Raw genomic sequence first — 15,974 nt, forward strand, 5'->3', positions numbered from 1 at the left:
AGATATTGGCCTGCAATTTCCTTTTCTGTAGTAGCCTTCTCTAGCTTTGGTATCAGGGTAATTTAGGCCTCATAAAATGAGAATAGAAGTATTCTTTTCTCTTCATGGGGTGCCTGGGTGGCTCAGTGGGTTAAGTCTCTGTCTTTGCCTCAGGTCATGATCCCAGGGTACTGAGATCGAGCTCCTCATCAGGCTCTCTGCTCAGCGGGGAGCCTGCTTCCTCCTCTCTCTCTCTGCCTGCCTCTCTGCCTACTTGTGATCTCTGTCAAATAAATGAATAAAATCTTAAAAAAAAAAAAAAGGATTCTTTTCTCTTCAATTTTTTTGGAAGAATCTGTGAAGGACTGTAGTTACTTCTTAAAATGTTTGGTAGAATTTATCCATGACATCATCCAGTCCTTGCAGTTTATTGAGAAGCTTTTAATTACTGCTTTAATGTCCTTACTTATTATTGATTTGTTCATATTTTCTATTTCTTCATGATTCAGTCTTGGGAGACTGCATGGTTTTAAAATTTATCCATTTCTCTAAAATATCCAATTTGCTGGTGTATAATAGTTCATTGTAGTCTCTCATGATCCCTTGTATTTTTATGGAATCAATTGTAATGTCTCCTCTTTTATTTAGAGTTTTACCTATTTGAATTCTCTTTGTTCTTGGTTAGTATATGTAAAGGTTTGTCATTTTTATCTTTTCAAAAAATCAACTTTTAGTTTTGCTGATCTTTTCTACTTTTTTTCTAGTGTCTATTGAATTTATCTTTGCGCTAATCATTATTTTTTTCTCTCTGTTAACTTTGAGCTTAGTTTTCTTCTTTTTCTAATTCCTTGAGGTGTAAAGTTAGGTTAGTTATTTGAAGGCTTTCTTTTTTTCTATATAGTCACTTATCACTATAAACTTCCCTTTAAGAAATGCTTTTGCCATACTCCATGAGTTTTGGAATGTTGTATTTCAACTTTCATTTGTCTTAAAATACTTTGAAATTTTTTTTGATTTCTTCTTTTGTCCACTGGTTTTTAGGATTGTGTTAATTTCCATATATTTGTGAATTTCCCCCTATTATTAATTCATAGTTTCATACAATCTAGTGAGGACACCTAAGGTTTCAATACCCTTAAGTTTGATAAAACTTGTTTTGTGGTCTAACATATGTTTTAACCTGGAGAATGTTCCATGTGTGTTTGAAAAGAATGCGTTTTCTTTCTTCCTTTTTAAAATTAATTAATTTTTAAAATAAACATATAATGTATTTTTATCCCCAGGGGTACAGGTCTGTGAATCGTCAGGTTTACACACTTCACAGAACTCACCATAGCACATACCCTCCCCAATGTCCATAACCCCACCACCCTCTCCCAACCCCCGCCCCCAGCAACCCTCAGTTTGTTTTGTAAGATTAAGAGTCACTTATGGTTTGTCTCTCTCCCAATCCCATCTTGTTTCATTTATTCTTCTCCTACCCCCTTAACCCCCCCATGTTGCATCTCCATTTCCTCATATCAGGGAGATCATATGATAGTTGTCTTTCTCTGATTAATTTATTTCGCTAAGCATGATACCCTCTAGTTCCATCCATGTCATTGCAAATGGCAAGATTTCATTTCTTTTGATGGCTGCATAGTATTCCATTGTGTATACATACCACATCTTCTTTATCCAAAGAATGTGTTTTTTGTGACCACTGAATGGAATGCTCTGGACAGTTCTATTAGGTCCATTTGATCTACAGTGTCTTTCAAGTTTGGTCTTCCTTTGATTTTTTGGTCTGGATGATTTATTCATTGTTAAAAGTGGAGTACTAAAATCTCCTATTATTGTATTGCTTTCTATTTCTCCCTTTAGTTCTGTAAATATCTGCTTAAAAATTTAGGTGCTTAAAAAATTAGGTATATATGGATACATATATATTTATAATTACTATATCATCTTAGTGAATTAAAGTCTTTACCATCATATGGTGACCTTCTTTTTGTCTTGTAACAGATTCTGATTGAAAGTCTATTTTGTCTGATGTAAGTATAGTCACCCCACTCTCTTTTGTTCACTATTTACATAGAATATCTTTTCCCATCCTTTCATTTTCAGCCTATGTGTCCTTAAAGTGAATGTCTTGTAGGTGACATATTATAATTATATTTTTATCCATTCAGATATGTGTCTGCTAATTGAAAAATTTAATCCATTTACATTTAAAGTGTATTATAAATGTAAATAATAAGGTGTATTACTGTCATTTTATTGTTTTCTGCTTTGTGGTTGTTTTATTTCCTTTTGCCTGCAATCTTCCTTTGTGATTTGTTGATATTTTGTAGTGGTGTACTTTGATTTCTTTTTCATCTTTTGTGTAGCTACCAGAAGTTTTTTTCTTTGCAGTTACCATGAGATTTACCTAAAACATCTAAATAGTTACAGCAGTCATTTTAAGCTGATAACTTTAATTGCATATAAAAACTTTACAATTTTACTTCTCCCTCTCTCCAACATTTTATGCTATTAATGTCACACTTTTTTTTTTTTTTTAAGATTTATTTGTTAGAGAGAGAGCAAACAAGCACAAGTTGGGGCAGGGACAGAGAGAGAAGCAGACACTCTACTGAGCAGGGAGCCTGATGTGGGGCTTGATCCCAGGACCCTGAGATCATAACCTGAGCTGAAGGCATCTGTTTAACCAACTGAGCACCCAGGTTCTCCACACATTTTTAAAATATTATATATCCATTAACAAATTATTATAGCTATGTTTTTATACTTCTGTCTTTTAAATTTTATACTAGAATTAAGTGATTTACATATTACCAATATAGTGTTAGATTATTCCGAATTTGACTATATATTTATCTTTACTAGTGAGTTTTATACTTTCATATTGTTACTTAGCTTCCATTTGTTTCAACTTGAATAACTCCCCCTTTGCATTTCTTGTAAGGCATATCTAGTTATAATGAATTTCCTAAGATTTTGTTTGTCTGGGAATGTCTTTATCTCCTCTTCAATTTTGAAAGGTACAGATTCAGAAAACATACACAACTTTGCTGGGTATAGTATTCTTGATTGGCAGATTTTTTTCTTTCAAACTGAATATATCACCCTACTTCTTCCTGGCCTACATCAAGGTTTCTCTTGCAAAATCCACTCCATAGACTTGTTGGGGTTTTCTTATATGTAATGAGTTGTTTTTCTCTTGCTGCTTTAAAAACTTTGTCTTTAACTTTCTAAAAAACTTTTTCTTTTTTTTTTTTTTAAGAGAGTGATTGTGGGTGGGGGAGGAACAGAGGGAGAGAGAGAATTCCAACCAGGCTCCACACCCAGCACAGAACCCAATGCAGGGCTTGATCTCATTGATCATGACCTGAACCAAAATCAAGTGTTGCATACTTAACAGACCAAGTGACCTCAGTGCCCAACTGTGTCTTTAACTGTGATGATTTGTATAATGTTTGAGTTATCTTGATTGCAGTTCTTCACTTCATGCAGAATGATGTCCATGTCCTTTCTAAGACTCGGGCAGTTTTCAGCCATTATTTCTTTAAATAAGTTTTCTTCCCCTTTTTGTCTCTCCACTCCTTCTGGGACTCTCAAGTTGAAATATATTCATTCACTTGATGGTATTCTATAGATGCCACATACTTTTATCATTCTTTTTCCTTCCTTTCTTGTTTTTGTTCCTGTAATTATTCTAAATAACATATCTTTATTTGCTGATTCTTTCCTCATGATCCAGTCTACTGTTCTCTGTTCAAATTTCAGTTCTGTTATAATATTCTTCAACTTCAGGATTTCTGTTATTCTTTCTTGTGGTTAATTCTTTATTAAACTCGATTTTTTTGGTATAAATTTCCTGATTTCACTGTCTGTGTTATCTTGCATCTCTTTGAACTTTTTAAAGATGATTATTTTGAAAAATTTTCAGAAAATTTAAAGATCTCTATTTGGGTTTGGTTACTGGAGCTTTATTAGTTTCCTTTTTGTGGTATCATGTTTGCTTAGTTCTTTGTGACCTGTGAAGCCTTGTGTTGGTATCTTGCATCTGAAAGAGAAAGCACCTCTTCTGGTCTTTACAGACTGGTTTTGTCACATAAAAATTTCTTCTTTTGGGTCCCTGGGCTGATGCTACTGCCTCTGGGATTTCAGTTGAGCAGGGGTGAGCCAGGTCATGTGGCTGCTGCTGGGTCTGCGGTAGGAGTTTGCAGTTGACAGGCCTGATCCCTGGGGTGATGGAACTGTCTTCAGAACCTTGGTCAGTAGGGCTGGCCCTGAGACAAGCGTTGACTTTCAGGTCTGCAAATAGTGGGCCTGTTACCAGGTGTGCAGATGAGTGTGGCTCCTGCCAGGTTCCTGGGAGAATTCCTGCCAGCTCCCTGGGAAGTTCCCTGGGTCGGCAAAACTGGACTGAATTACTGACAGGGGCTGGAACTGAATCACTGGGTTGCTTCAAGGTCAACAGTCAGGACTGAGTCTGCAGTCTTGCCTCCAGGGGTATGGATGGGTGTGTCTCCTACCAGGTTCCTAAGTGGTTAGGACTTCCCTTGGACAATGCCCAGTGGGGTTGGAGCTAGGTCACAAGGCCACTGCAGGATATTGTCAGACAACATTTCAACAGGCCTGCCTCTGGGCAGTGTGTCTCCCATCCCATCCTGGGAGGGTAGGAGTACCCATAGACCACAACTGAGAGAGGCTGGAGCCAGCACAGCTTCAGTATCCTCGGTCAGACTGAGGTTGGAAGATCTGCCTCTGGGACAGGGACAGGTCTTTCTCTCTCCGGGTCAATCCGGAGGAAAGGATTATTTCTGGACTAAGGCTGAGAGGGGCTGGAGCCTAGTCATATAGCACTTCAGGGTCCACAGCTGAAACTGAGGTCACTGGACTGATATGGGTGGGTGTGGCCCCTCCTTGGTTGCTTGGAAGATGGTGCTAGCAACAGCAGTAGGGCCAAATGTGGCTGGAGCCAGGCCTGTAGGTAGACTGGGCTGTTTTCTGGGTCTGTAGCTTACAAAACTACAGTTTGTGAGTCTACCACCTGGGTGCAGCCATGTTCTTTCAAAATGGACTTCTTCAGTCTTGGGCTCTACTAGGGTTTTGCAACCTTCTACTTAGATACTGAAGCTCCCACAGAGGCACTTTTGTCCATGGATAACTACCAACTTACTGTTGCTGTGGGGGGAAATGAGATGGGGGCTCCCTATTTTATAATTTTGCTCTATAATTTTTAAGGCAAATATCAAGAGAAAATACTATTAAATCAAAATACAGGGTCTAATCTTAAAGAGAATATAGGCATACCTTGTTTTTTTGAGTTTAACTTTATACACTTTGAAGATACTGCATTTTTTATAAATTGAAGGTTTGTGGCAACTCTGCATTGAGTAAGTCTATTGGTGCCATTTTTCCATCAGTAGTTGCTTACTTCATATCTCCGGGTCACATTTTGGTAATTTCACAATATTTCAAACTTTTTCATTATTATTGTTATATTTGTTATGTGATCTGTGAGGATGACTCACTGAAAGCTTAGATAATGGTCAGCATTTTTTAGCAATAAAGTGCTAAATGTTAAAATTATATATATTGTTTTAAACATAATATTATATAGCATACCTAATAGATTATAGTATAAATTTAAATGCACTGGGAAATAAACAAATTTATTTGACTCACTTTACTGAGATATGTGCCTTATTGTGGTCATCTGGACACCAAACCTGCAATGTATCTGAAATATGCCAGTGTCTGGAACTGAGATGGCCCCAGAAAGTGTGGGTTATGTGGTGTCTGTAGGGATGAGAAAAAGGCAAGCATAGAGCTGAGGGAGAAAAAACTGGAAAGACAAGCAGAGGATGGAGCAAGGAGTCTCTCGTAGGCTAGGCACAGGTGAGTCACTCAGTAGTTCTGAGCAGGAGTATGACCTTTTTAAAAGTTCCTGGGTCTGCTGAGGTGCTAAGGAGTGGAGTAGTAATGAGGCAAAATAAAGACAGTAAGATAGTAAAAAAGTATTTGGGAACTGGCTGGCTATGGGCAGATGATGGGAGAGGGAGCAAGGGAAGGGTCTGAGGTACAAGAGGGATTAGGTTGACCAGTCTGCGAGTCAGAATGATGTGTTAGTATGGCTCAGTAGAGAGTTCTGAATAGGAGAGACAGGCATAGAAGACACTGTATAGAGTTAGAAGTTGAAGATGGAGGAATAGGCCCAACTTATGTGGAGAATAAATCCAGCGGGTTAGTGAAATGCAGAAAAATGTAATTATGTAAGCACAAGGTGATGGAGGCCTAATTCAGAACTGAGCTCATGGGGGGGATAATGGAGAAAGGAATGCTGGAGATACTGAAAATGAAATACTGATGAGATTTGGTGACTGATTATAGAAAAGATTTTGAATCTTGTGTTGGAGAGAATGAAACCCACAGCAAGGAAGAGGAAAAGAGGAGAGGAGTTGTGTTTGGTATGGTAAGCTTATGGTAAAGGCTGAGGTAGAGGTAGCTGACAGGCACCAGAATCTGAGAACTGAGTTCAGGTCTGAGATACTGTACTTGAAAACTACCATGCTGGGGCGCCTGGGTGGCTCAGTGGGTTAAAGCCTCTGCCTTCGGCTCAGGTCATGGTCCCAGGGTCCTGGGATCGAGCCCCGCATCAGGCTTTCTGCTCAGCGGGGAGCCTGCTTCCTCCTCTCTCTCTGCCTGCCTCTCTGCCTACTTATTTATGATCTCTGTCTGTCAAATAAATAAATAAAACCTTAAAAAAAAAAAAAGAAAGAAAGAAAGAAAGAAAGAAAACTACCATGCTGTGCCTAGATTCACTGTGGAAGAGACAGGAGACAGGGGAGCAGGAGGCCAAAGAGGGAGACCTGAAGGTCACTGAATTTGGAGGTGGGAAGGAAAGGGCAAGAATATCACAGGGGGAAGCCTGTGTGTGTGTGTGTATGTGTGTGTATGGGGTAGGGGCAGGGTAAGGAGGAAGAAAGCAAGCAAAGAAGAAACCCCAGGGACATTTTGTCTGTTAAAATCATCCCACTGGAATCGTTTCTTACCCTCTTTTTAATTTTTTCCTTTGTTAGATGTAAAAATAACGAAAAAATAGGAAATTTTCAAGGATAGGTGAAGCACCACAATACATTCAGTATGATGAAGACTGCTTTTTAAAAAGTGGAAAGTATGTAAAAATATATTCCCGTGTAAATACATTGAAAGAAGTCTGGAAGAATACAAAACCAAATCTATAATAGTCCTTTACCCCAAGAAGAGAGAGGAAGGAGTTAGAATTATGCAGCAAGTGATTCAGTGGGAGCTTAAGCCTTATTGGTGAGGTTTTAAATTTTTCTAAGAAGAATGTATTCACTATGCAATTCAGAAGTACTGAAAACAGAATAAATGGACAAGAAAGCACTTTAGAGTAGAACAACTCTCTCAGGCAGAAATATTCTCTCAAGAAAAGATTTGTCTTTAATATACATTTAAAAGTGACATATTGTAGCCTACCTTACTTATCTATCAAGTTAAAAATAACTCGGCAACACAGCTACTTTCTTTAGCTCTACCTGCTTTATCATATTATTTTAAATAAATAATTGGTAAAGTGGTAACTTTATTTATTCTGGTTGCAGAAAATGAAAGCATTTTAATCACTCTTAATTGTTTCTCACTTTATGCAAGAACCAGGGCAAAACTCTCATTGTAGATGAATGGAGAATCTGTCCTATAGACATGTCTGTAGGACACCCACCATGGGGAAGGAGACCATGAACGTCTGTTGACATAGAAGCACACTGGGTAATTTTTCTGCTTCTGAAAATGGACCTATGACTTTTTTTGGTGAAACTCCCAAGATGGTGGAGCTTTTTTCTTTCTGCTTCTATGTCTCCCTGAAATACTGATCATTTCAATAACTTTTGATTACAGCAAATCACACCTTAGAATTCTTCCAGATTCCAACCATTCAAATAGCTTTATCTCCATCTTCTTCTCCCTCCTTATGAATCAACGTTCTGTTCAAGAGGACCTAATCTTTATTCCTGCCACCAGACTCTGTTATAGTCAGTGAAAAGTATGAAGGAACAAGTTATTTTAAGATTAACAAACATAACTTTCTCTTTTGTAGCATTTACTTATAACAATAGTTGCATAATTTGCAATCAAGTGATATTCTTGTTAGATTATATTCATTTCTTGCCCCAGCAATTGTTTGGTTTTCTGGTATTTGTATTTTTAAAACAGTGTTATTGAGATCCATATTTTTCAAGACTATGGTTCAGTGATTTTTTTAGTAACTTACATTTTCATCCCACCAAATAAGGTCCTTCAGGGCATTTACATTAATCTCTGTCCCTCCCTGTTCCCCCAGCCCCAGAACCAGACAATCACAATCAACTTGCTGTTTTTTAAAAAACTTGCCTTTTCTGGACTTTTGATAATTCTAATCATGTAATACTTGGTTTCTTGAGTCTCCACTCTGACTTTAGAGAATGAACCTAGAGATTTTCCTTTTGCCTTTAAGAAAATCACACATTTAAAGAAATACACTGCCTTTCAAAAAGACCATTACAGTACATACTATTTAACAACTAAAAACCTAAAAATATTAATTCTTTTCTTTATTTAAATTCTAAAATTAAAAAGATTCTGAAAGTAATAAGTATAGTGCTAGAAACACTCGAAAGGATCACTTAACTATTGTACATGTTGAAACAGATAGTAAGACGGCTATCCCTGAAGCTTCAAATTCTTTTAACATCTCAAACATTACCTATAATAGAACCTTTTACTTTTAGAGCATGGATATGTAGCTTTCCCTTCCAGGAAATTTTTTAAGTGGCCTATTTCTTAACATACTAGTTAATGTTTACAGTTTTTCTTCCTCAGCATCTTTAAAAGGAATGAGAGTATCAGGTACACCAAAAGGAACTGGAATGTGCCAGCCATGCTTAAGGGATGTACTTGCTCAATAACCTTCTCATTTCTGTGAGTGCCTCTAACCCACTGAACTTGTACACTGTACTTACACTGTGGAGAAGGACAGGCATGGGCTCCTTTGAAGTTGGCATGCCAGATCAGAAATTATGCTTTTCAGTCTACTGTGAATTTTAGTAATACACACATCTTAATTATAAAAAAACTTTTTTTTTTTTTAAATTTTTTAAGAGAAGGAGAGAGAGGGTACAGGGAGGAGCAGAGGGAGAGAGAGAATCCCAAGTAGGCTCTATAGCATAGAGCCTGATGTGGGGCTTGATCTCACAACGCTGAGATCATGACTGAGCAGAAATCAAGAGTCGGATGCTCAACCTAACAAGCCACCCAGGCATCCCTACAAAAAAGAATTCTTTTTTTTTTTTTAATATTTTATTTATTTATTTGACAGAGAGAGATCACAGTAGGAGAGAGGAAGGGAAGAGATCACAGAGAGAGGGGAAGGGACGCAGGCCCCCCGCTGAGCAGAGAGCCCGATGCGGGACTCGATCCCAGGACCCTGAGATCATGACCTGAGCCGAAGGCAGCGGCTTAACCCATTGAGCCACCCAGGCGCCCCCAAAAAAGAATTCTTAACAGTATTTTAGTAACTGCTGCTGTGAGTTTTAGAAAGCTAATGCTTTCACTGAATTAAGTACTCTGTCTTTGGCTTAGAATTCAGTATTAAATAGAGCATTCCACTGAACTCTAACAAAATCAAGAGTTACTTATCCTTAAGCGTTTTTCACTGAATCACTCTAATTGTGAGAAATTCTATGAGGATTAGAAAAATGATTGTTGTTTATATGATTATATCCTCAATGCCATTTTTGACAATTATAGAAATACAGAAAAAAATGATATTCATCTGAATAAATAATGTTCCAAGCTAGAAATTAGCCAATAAGCAGTAAGTGATATTGGGCTCTTCTCTTGACTCACAAAACATCACATTTTAAGTGTGTTACTCTCTTTGCTTTTATTTTTGTTGCCACTATCTGAAGATTAGAAAAACAATTCATATTTCTACTACATCTTTTTTTTAAAAAATTTATTTATTTGACAGAGAAAGAAACACAGCGAGAGAGGGAATACAAGCAGGGGGAGTGGGAGAAGGAGAAGCAGGCTTCCTGCCGAGCAAGGAGCCCGATGTGGGGCTCGATCCCAGGACCCTGGGATCATGACCTGAGCTGAAGGCAGACGCCTGACGACAGAGCCACCCAGGTGCCCTGTATTTCTACTACATCTTAAGAAGAAATGAGACGCCCCAGAAGAATTGAAACAAAGGAGAAAAAGACCAAAGTGAGACAACCTGGGGCAAAAATACTGGACAAGGCTTCAACTCTAAATATTCAAAGTTATCAAAGAACACTGTTGGCCAAAAACCGCTCCTCAAAAGCCTGAGAAATCAGCTTTAACCTGTTGTTTAAAAATTCACGGGACAATTCACCATTCTGGAAATCTCAGTACCAAAGGTTCTTTCTTGGTTGTTAACTGATAGGGTAACTCTGCTGAAAACCAAACCATGAGTATAAACGTGGCACACTGATTTTAAAGTGCAAAGAGAATGTTTTTTTGTTTTGTAAAGTAAACGAAACTCATCAGATCATGGGTCAAACAAGAATAGATTTTTGTTGAATTATTTTTTTTTTCCTTTTTCAAAGAGCAACTAAAAAATAAAAGACAAAAACAAGAAAAAGCCCAGCTAAATATTTCTCGACAATTCTGCAAAAAAAAAAGTTGGTAAGCCAAAATAAAGTTTGTATTAGGGGCACCTGGGTGGCTCAGTCGGTTAAGCATCTGCCTTTAGCTCAGGTCATGATCCCAGGGTCCTGGCACTGAGCCCCACGCTGGGCTCTCTGCTTAGTGAGGAGCCTGCTTCTCCCTCTCACTCTCCCTCTGTGCTCTCTTTCTCTCAAATAAATAAATAAAATCTTTAAAAAAAAACTTGTATTAGATAATGGGCTTATATTTAATATACATTGCCAACCTTTTTGTTTTAAGACTGGTGCAACTAATGAACTGTTAAGGAAAAAAGTAGAAACACACACACACTTCTAATTTATTTAAAATTTATGAACTAAATAGTAACTTGTTCTAGAAAGTAACTGCAAATGAAAACCACCTCATAAGTTTATTTAATGAAAATTGGCCTAATATTCATTCTGTTACTTCAAGATATATAAAGGATTTAAAGTTTATTTTCAATTAAATTTATTTTAATTATCTCCACCTATTTTGTGACAATTTTCTTCACAATCTATTAAATGGTATGTAAAAAGTAAACTCTCTGCATGGACACTACAGAACTTGGATGAGATCCTACTGCGTGACGGTGAGCAGCACGGTTTCTACCTAAATCTCTAAGGTTGCCAAGTGTGCAGGAGTAAGTCTTCAAGGCCATCCTTTATGAACTTAGAAAGTATATAAAAAATTCATAAACATTAACACACATTTGTTTCAACTGGAGATATGCTGACTGGCGGAACAAAGAGTTGCCAGAGCAACGTTAGCTGTGCCATCTCTCCATAATCTCACTTCTTGATTTGTATCTCAGAAATACAAATTCATTCTCCAAACAGGAAGCTCTTCTCTTGTTACCTTTAGGAGCAAGAAACTTTTTTTTTTTCCCTTTCATTTTCTGACTGGATGAATAAAAATGATGATATAAACTACTAAAATTTGAATTTTTCTTTTCATTGCTTTACATATGGCATTCCTGGCATAATTCTCTGCCAAGTAATTTGGGAAGATAACATCTACACTAGTGCTTCTCACCCAGACACTTGGCCTTGATATTTAAACTAGAGAAGAAAACTTTGAAAAGGGCCAATGTTTCTGTGTCCCTTCTTCTTTTCGGAACTTTCACACTGCCCCAGGCCAGTTCCTCCATGGGTGTCACCCTTACCCCTCAGCGGTGAGGGCTGCACACTGCCCTCCCCTCCCTGCTCCAACACAGCTGCCCACCAGGGGCACAGCCTGCTTTCCTGGGTGGGAGGGTTACCCCCGGCTTCCAAATTCCCTCTGAACACCTTGTTCCATGACCTCCCAGCTTATAAACCAGTCTCTTTTCCTCCATGGACTCTGTGTATTACACACACAATCTGCCTACATTCCATTTCACTCATTATTATAATACCCCAATTGGAGTCAAACACACAAAAAAACAATCCCAACCCCTTCTGGTCCAAGTCCACTCCTGGAAGCAACAGCCTGTTCTCTGCCCTTCCTCAAAGCACACACTTGTCCATCCGGCCTCTCTCAGAGGCTGACAGGTGGTAGTGGATCGGGGGTGTGGTCTTTTCACTCATCTCCCCCCAGCACCCCAACCTCTCCTTCTGCACTGGTGCCACACCAGCTTTTATAAATCCACGTCTGCTTAGATCTTTTGCTGCCTTATATTCCTGCAATCACATTCTGTCATTTTCAAGAGAAAAATCCAAATTCTTGCGTACGGGGGATAGTTTTTCACGATTTTATCTATTCAGCTCAGTATCTTAGCCCTCCTCTAGGCTTGCCTACCTCCTAAACTCCAGGGGTCCAGAATCTGCAGCTGCACCTGAGGTTCTCCTCCTGGCCGTCCTCCCCACCTTGCATGCCCCAGCACATGCCTTTTTTCTTCCAGGAGCATCCTTATCCTCAAGTCCCCTCCCCAGTAGATTTCTACTTTTCCTACTACTGCCAGTTCACAAGTCGTCCTCTTTCTGAAACCTCTCTGACTCTCTTCTCCCAATGTGCTCTTCCTCTCGCCTCACACGGCACCCTATGTCCTGTATTAGAAGCTCTTTAAAAACACCAGAATCTTATGACTTAATCACCAGCCCGTTTCCCACTGCTTGGACAGTGATGGGCACCTAGTGTATGTGTGCTTACTAATCATACCAATTTTTATTCACTTTTCCTCTGTCTTCCCAAGTGCAGGACTTAAGTCTCTCATTGTCTGAACTGCCAGCACCTGGCAAGGAAACGCCACATAAATAGACCTCTGTAAAGATTAATGACTATTGAAGGAAACAATACTATAACTTCCTCCAAACTCTCCCTGTCCGAATTACCATGGTTCCTATCACCTATCCCACCTAGCTGAAACTTTTACTGGCTTCCCATTACCTGTAGGATGAAGGCCAGGGGTTTCCTTGCTCACTGCCTTTTTTTTTTTTTTTTTTTTTAAGATTTTATTTATTTATTTGAGAGAGAGAGCTTGAGCACATGAGCACAGGACTGGGAGGAGGAGAAGCAGACTCCCCGCTGAGCAGGGAGCCTGATACAGAGCTCCATCTGATCCTGGGACTCTGGGATCATGACCTGAGCTGAAGGTGACACTTAACCAACTGGGCAACCCAAGCGTCCCCCTTGATTGGTTCTTTTGCATAGAAATGCACATTTCCTTGACCCTCACACACTTTCTCCTCCTATTTCACATATCAACTTAGGCTTTCCCTGCCTACTCAAACTGTCTCTGCCTGAGTCTGTGACATTCACCTGATTAGTTTCTTAATATGCCCACTTATTAGAGCTGAAATGATCTTCACAGGCTTTTTTGTTTTTCCTAAGTGTTTTCCAATCCCCCGCCTGCACCCCCAAACACAGGGCCCTGGTTGGCTTTGTTCAATGCTGCATCCCTTGTCCTAGAGCAGTTCCTGGAACCAGAGGTTAGGTGTTGAGCAATTGTTCAGTGAAGGAAAGATTAAATGTGAAAATATTTCAGGTTGGCATTCAAGGTCGTCTCTGACTTGGCCCCACTCTATTTTCCCAGCCTTATCTCCAACCAATTTCCCGTATGACACCCGTTTGTTATTTCCCAAATACTTCTCTCGTGCTTCCTGTTAGGGCCTTCTTTTTCTTCTTATTTAAATTCTCTTCATCTTTTATACAAATTCCCTCTTTCATAATGCATCTAAAGTGGTAAGCTCTTTAGCTGTATTATTTGTTTAATGTTGTAAATACTTTTCAATTTTCTCTGTCTTGTAATGGATTTTTTTGGAATGGAAATATGTTTTAAGTTATAACAAAAGATTAAAAATTCTTAGAAGGAAAAATTATCTATGCTAGGAGTAAATAAGATTCAGATCCAATTTCACCTCTTTTAAGAAAACTGCATGCCTTCTTCAAGTATACAAAGAGGTTTGTTTTCATATAATTTGCAACATAATAGCTAAAAGGCTATATGCAAAATTTATTAGTGACTGTTGGTCCTAGTAACAACTCAGATGTCCATTTTAATTGCAAATAATATTGACCACTGAACATATTATGAAAAAGCAACCCAAAAGTAACTCATCCAGTTTTTAACCCTGAGCCTACTATAATCCAATTGACTAAATAATTTGTCTTAAAATACAAACAAAAAATATATATAATAAACCACAAACATTTCTAGTGATAAGAACTATTAGGCAAAAACATGTGAGCCTAAACATCAGAGCAGACAATATGACATATAACATGTAAATAAAAGAAACACGCCAACCTGGATACCAGCTTTGCAACATTAGCATCCTCTGCTGAATTCATGTCATCCCAGCAGGGTTTTCTACAACTTAGCCGCAGGCTGACCTGAGGGACGCCATCACAGAGCTCTGGTTGTGGAACTCTGTGAGCCTGAAGAGCTCCCTCACTCCTGGATTTGGGGATCTAGAAAATAAAATTTAAAAGAGAGAAAGACAGATTTAAAAAATCTCTCAAATTAAGTTACTGAAGATAATTTACTCTAATTAGTAACCTAATGTATTCTTTTTAAAAGATTTTATTTATTTATTTGACAGAACGAGATCACAAGTAGACAGACAGGGATATAAGAGAGAGAGAGAGAGGGAAGCAGGCTCCCTGCTGAGCAGAGAGCCCGATGCGGGACTCGATCCCTGGACCCTGAGATCATGACCTGCGCCGAAGGCAGCAGCTTAACCCACTGAACCAAGCTGGCGCCCCAGTAACCTAATGCATTAATAATATTCCAGAAAAATATCAACCTAGGTATAGAATTTAAAATACTTAGAAGAACTGTCATATGGCAAAAGGCACAGGGAAGAGGAGTAACCAATACTTTCCTGGGGAATGTTCAAACCATACACAGCCATGTCCCCATGTCCCTCTCCTGGATTCTGATACAAATCTTCCCCAGGATCACCCGCCCTCCCATCCCCATTCTGTGTAATGAGAGATTATGGGAGTATATCTGACTAGCATCCTAGAGTGAAGGTAAGAAAAAATAGAAAAAGGCAGGGGAAAAAAGGGGTTGAGAAACACTGAAATGAAGGATGCCATAGTCAGAAAGGCATCCAGAAATATTTACTACCAACAAGTAAAATATATACCAGTTTACTAATAGTTTCTGTTGTAATCTTCTTTTATAGGGCAAAGTATGGTATAATACATTTTTAACTAAGGAAATAACTAGGCAAAACCCCACCTTTTTAGCTCTCTTATATCTCTGAAAACATGGGTTGCACAGTACCAAACAAACACTGGTATATTGACTTCTCTTATCAGAAGTTTTGGGCTCCTTCCAACCCCAGAAATATCCTCATGCTTTTATATTAGATCAGAAGGAGTATGAATACAACCTATGTCCTTCTCCTAAAATTGTGTAAAAATCATGTGAGTATTTCAGGAAAGATTCAAATCCTTGGATCAGTTGTATTTGTTATACTGGAAGCTTTTTCTCATCTCAAAGCTTTCTTTCTTTCTTTATATTTATTTATTTATTTATTTATTTATTTATTTCAAAGCTTTCTTATGCTTGTCCTTCAACTGGATGGAATGTCACCCATTCATCACTGGCTACTCACCAACTGCCCAAGACCAAACCAAATCTTAACCTCCTTTGAGGTTGAGATAAGAATCCACTGTCCACAGAGCTTTTCTAATTAACCTCAGGTCTTAATGACCTTTCTGAACTTTGAATTCCTGTAATACACCACCACAAAATCTATGCTTGATTTCATGTCATCTGATACTTTCATCTTAGTTGTTTTATGTTTCTACGTTATATGGCCTCAACCAGAGGCCTGGAGACAGAGATTATAGTGTCATATTCTTTC

The 15,974-nt window shown here is 38.5% G+C and overlaps 1 protein-coding gene across 4 annotated transcripts in view; it reads right to left on the reverse strand.

Annotated features, from left to right (window-relative positions):
• Positions 1 to 15,974, reverse strand: part of FAM13A (family with sequence similarity 13 member A) — a 356,989-nt gene that overhangs the window by 120,332 nt on the left and 220,683 nt on the right. For all 4 annotated transcript variants that reach the window (XM_032332873.1, XM_032332872.1, XM_032332871.1 and 1 more), the window contains exon 7: positions 14,405 to 14,568. In XM_032332873.1, coding sequence (XP_032188764.1) covers positions 14,405 to 14,568 — 164 coding nt within the window. The remainder of the gene's footprint in view (positions 1 to 14,404; positions 14,569 to 15,974) is intronic.

The sequence above is a fragment of the Mustela erminea genome, chromosome 2 (assembly GCF_009829155.1).
Source record: "Mustela erminea isolate mMusErm1 chromosome 2, mMusErm1.Pri, whole genome shotgun sequence".
NCBI classification, from domain to species: domain Eukaryota; kingdom Metazoa; phylum Chordata; class Mammalia; order Carnivora; family Mustelidae; genus Mustela; species Mustela erminea.